Below are 4,250 nucleotides of genomic sequence, written 5' to 3'. Positions count from 1 at the left end.
TCTCACAAACCGACCAGCCACCGCCAGTGTGTTCCTTCCCCTCAATCGCCTCCGCGCTCGCCGTGGAGCCGTCGCGCTCTTCCTGAGCGCTAACTCAAGATGAAGAAGATTGCTCAAAGCGGTCGGCCTCCCCGTCCCTGAAAGCTGCTCGGAACCAACGGAGGGCGTGGCGGTTCAGACCCAATAGCCGCCGCCGCCGCCGCCAACCGGTCGTTTCTAGTATTGTTTGGTTCTCCTGTCCGACCGTTTGGTTTCGCTGAACCCCGTTATGTCAGACCCTTCGCCTTCCACAGCCTGGGGGTCCGGTGCTGTGCCGGCGTGGGAAACCACGGACATGTGGCAGTGGGGTGGGGGCTCGTGTCGGGGGGGGGGGGGGACCGGGTACAGCCAGGGACTCCTCTCCTCCCCACTACCCCCGCTAAACCCTGCTCCCCGGGGGGGGGGTTAGAGGTAGAGGTAGCTGACCCAGTACACGATGTTGAACAGCAGGAAGGAGGTGGGGAAGAAGACGCGGGAGTAGGCGTCCAGCTGGCGGATGTCGAGGTGAACCCGCCCCCTCCGCCAGCCGCCCTCCTTGCACTCCTCGTAGCAGCAGAAGAAGCTCTGGCAGTCCTTGCCGTCCAGACACTCGTACAGGCAGCCGTCCTCGTCGTAGTCCTGAGACCACAGCAGCGAGCCGCCCCGGGGCATCGGCGACCTCCGGGCCCGGTCGGCACTGAACGAGGAGTAGCCCTGTGTGAGAGAGGGGGGGGGAGAGAGAGAGAGAGAGACAGCATGAGTGAATGGGACCAAGAGAGAGAAAGAGAGAGAGAGAGAGCAAGTCAAATAGATAAACGGCGATGGGGAGAGGAGAGGAGAGAGAGAAGATGTGAGGGAAGGAGAAGGAGAAGGAGGAGGAGGAGGAGAAGGAGGAGAAGGAGGAGAAGGAGAAGGAGGAGAAGGAGGAGGAGGAGGAGAAGGAGAAGGAGGAGGAGAAGGAGAAGGAGGAGGATGAGGAGAAGGAGAAGGAGGAGGAGGAGGAGAAGGAGGAGGAGGAGGAGGAGGAGAAGGAGAAGGAGGAGGAGGAGGAGAAGGAGGAGGAGAAGGAGAAGGAGGAGGAGAAGGAGAAGGAGGAGGAGGAGGAGAAGGAGAGCCAAATAGCGATAAAGAGAAACAGGATATATGTGGTGGATGAACCCTTCCACATGAGTGTGTTGTGGTGCTATTCTCTCCACTAATTAATCCAGTAATTAATTTCTGAAACTGCACCCATAGAGCCAGGGCCTGATCTAAGCCCTCAGCTAACCCGTAGCGGCTTATTTCCAAGCATTAGCCACCACTTGTGACGTGTTAATTAAATTATCATTTAATAACGTGGAATGCTGGATTTTAATTCAGCTGGGATTCGTTTAATCACTTACGCCTCAAACCCAGCGCCAACCCGGAGCTGAACATTAAACTATATGGCATTTCCATTTCCGACGGCCGTGGAAATCTGCCTGAATACTGAGATGTTTGTACCACGATGTTTGTAGCACGCTGTCCGATATCAGTCTGGTGTGGTGATCCAGTTCCGTCCACTTCTTGCTCCGTCTTTCTTTACGAAGCGTAACCTTTAGAAAGCTGACCTCCATGCAGCCTGGCTCCATGTGACGCAGCTGAGTACAGCCACTCTGGTGGAGATACCGTCTGCTCACTTTACTCTCTCCTGCTCTGCGTGAAGCCCTGGTATTCTATACTGTAGTGTCTAGTGTATTTTATTCTAATATACTTATTATAAGAGCAGCTTTATATTTTTCCAGTATAGCTGTATGAAAAGAGTATTTTCCTTAAATTTTTTGTAGCATGTGAGAATGTATCTTATACCTGAATGTATTATAATATCCCGTAATTTCCCACATATAGGCTATAGGCATCATGGATAAACCGCAAGCGTTTAATTTATGTAATAAAAAAAAACAGAATTCTGCATAAGCCGCACCCATATATAGGCCGCACAAGTTTCAAATGGGCTAATTATGTGATGAAATATGTTAAGAGCACATTTTTGTGCAGGAGAACGGCGAGAGCACATCAAACGCGTGTAGCAGCTACAGGACCTGTCTTTCTTTACTGTCTCCGAGTGCGTGTCGCTGTTAAACACCAGACAATGAGCTAGTTCACCATGATAAGACCGCCATATGAATCTGGAAACAAGGAATAAAGACAGAGAGGAGGCAGGGAGTTCAGCAAGACTACAGCTGAAGATCAAGGTAAATCAGTGCTGATTTATTTTAAACGTCAGCATTAGAGGAATTGACGCCAAGCTAAGTGTTCCCCGATGGACAAATTGAACTCACTGAACCCTGGCTGCACATAAATAAATAGTTCAGAATGCTTTAATAATCAGATTTCATGGTCAGTTGTCTACAGGTTTCACACAGTCTACAGAAAGCATGCACGCAAATGCATGCGCTACACTGCATGTGCATGAATTTCCCGACCCTTGCAAGACTTGCAAAACTATTATCCCCGAGCGTCCCAATAGTCTACTGTTGCAAGTGAAGGTGCATAGACAGCAGACGGAGTGGGGCCGCGTCTCTCAGTAACTTGTGTTAACCGGCTGTGCACATAACAGAACGGGCGCGTTGACGACGCGAGTACATACAGATCCGTGCCACCCAGGGGGAGCTGTTGGCTGCAATAACATGAACCTACAACACCTCATCAACCCTATTCTTGTTTTCCCATGTATTGGCCGCACCCATGCATAAGCCGCATAGCTTACAGAATTTTGGAAAATTTGTGTATAGTTTATAGTCTGGAAATGACGGTACAACCCCTGCAAATGAAGAAACACATCTTTTGTATTTTTCTTCTTGTTCTAACTCTAACTAGCTAACTAGTCATGCGTCTCTTGTAATCTATTGTATAACGTATTGCTGTCTGAAAACATCTCCTTCAAGGTAACCACTTCTTCCTTCCTTGTCTTCTCATATTGTGCTCCCTCGCTGGGCAGAGCAGCGGCCGAGGAGGGAGGACTGAGGCTGAGGAAAACTAGGTTGCACCGCGTGAGCCGAGGAGAGAGAGAGAGAGGAGAGAGAGATGAGGAGAGAAGAGAGAAGAGAGAGAGAGAGAGAGAGAGAGAGAGAGAGAGAGAGAAGTGAGAGAGAGAGGAGAAGAGAGAGAGAGAGAATTAAGGAATTAAGGGAGAAAGAGAAAGAGAGAGAGAGAGAGAGAGAATTAAGGAATTAAGGGAGAAAGAGAAAGAGAGAGAGAGAGAAAGAGAGAGTGGGTAATTTAAGGATAGAAAGTGAGAGAGAGATAAAGACAGAGAGAGGCAGATAGAGAGACAAAGCGAGACAGCAAGAGAGGAAAAAAAAAGAAGAAAAAAAAGCTGCAGAAAGATAGAGAGAGAGGGAGAGAGACAGGAGAGAGAAAGTAACAGAGAGACGCAGAGCGAGAGAGAGAGAGAGAGATGAAATAGAGCAAGAGAGCCGAGAGAGAGAGCTGTGAGCGAGAGACAGAGAGAGCGAGCGACAGCGAGAGGCAGAGGGAGTCAGATGCGTGGTGCTGTGGAGAGAGAAGGGGGAGGCGATTGAGTGGGCGACTCAGTGGGGGGGGGGGGGGGGGGCGGGGGGCGGTTAGCAACGAGGTTTCCCTGCAGACAGACTGAAAGAGAAGGAGGGGAAAGGAGAGGCATTCTGCAAACCAAACCCGCCAACGGGAGGAGGAGGACGAGGAGGAGGAGGAGGACGAGGAGGGAGGAGGACGAGGAGGAGGAGGACGAGGAGGAGGAGGAGGAGGAGATGGACGTTAAATACATCGTAATAGTCAAGCTGAACGTCCTCTGTAATGCATGTCGTGGGACTCACGCCTCCCCTCAGGAGAGGCGCACGCACAGAAGCATGCCATTCCCAAGTTGTGTGAGGATTACAATGGGGGGGGGGGGGGGGGGGGGGGGGGGGAAACATAGTGTGTGTGTGTGTGTGTGTGTGTGTGTGCGTGTGCGTGTGTGTGTGTGTGAGGAAGGGGTACAGGTAGACGTAGAGTGCTGCGGGTGACTCAGTCGACAGTGGGTGGCGGCGCGGTCGCGCCTGGAGACCCACGGCCCACAGGTGCGAGCCCACGCAGCCACATCAGCCCCCCCTCCCTCGTGGCGCTCCCTCCCACATCAGCCCCCTCTCCCTCTCCCTCTCCCTCTCCCCGTCGTCTCCTCCTCCGCTGTTGGGGTACAGAGGCGGGAGGGCTCGGCCCCGGAACCAAGGGAGAAGAATCACGAACCAACGGAG

General features: G+C 52.1%; 1 protein-coding gene across 1 annotated transcript in view; it reads right to left on the bottom strand.

Moving 5' to 3' along the window:
• Positions 1-444: 444 nt before the first annotated feature.
• Positions 445-4,250, bottom strand: part of LOC311369541 (gamma-aminobutyric acid receptor subunit gamma-3-like) — a gene marked incomplete at its 3' end in the record, with an annotated part of 72,272 nt that continues 68,466 nt past the window's right edge. Inside the window, exon 9 of the mRNA XM_084487768.1 lies at positions 445-732. Coding sequence (XP_084343894.1) covers positions 445-732 — 288 coding nt within the window. The remainder of the gene's footprint in view (positions 733-4,250) is intronic.

Source organism: Micromesistius poutassou, assembly GCF_964030765.1.
Source record: "Micromesistius poutassou genome assembly, chromosome: 24".
In the NCBI taxonomy this organism is placed as follows: Eukaryota; Metazoa; Chordata; class Actinopteri; order Gadiformes; family Gadidae; genus Micromesistius; species Micromesistius poutassou.
The sequence above is the reverse complement of the archived record's forward strand: the minus strand, read 5'-3'. Positions and strand labels throughout refer to the sequence as shown.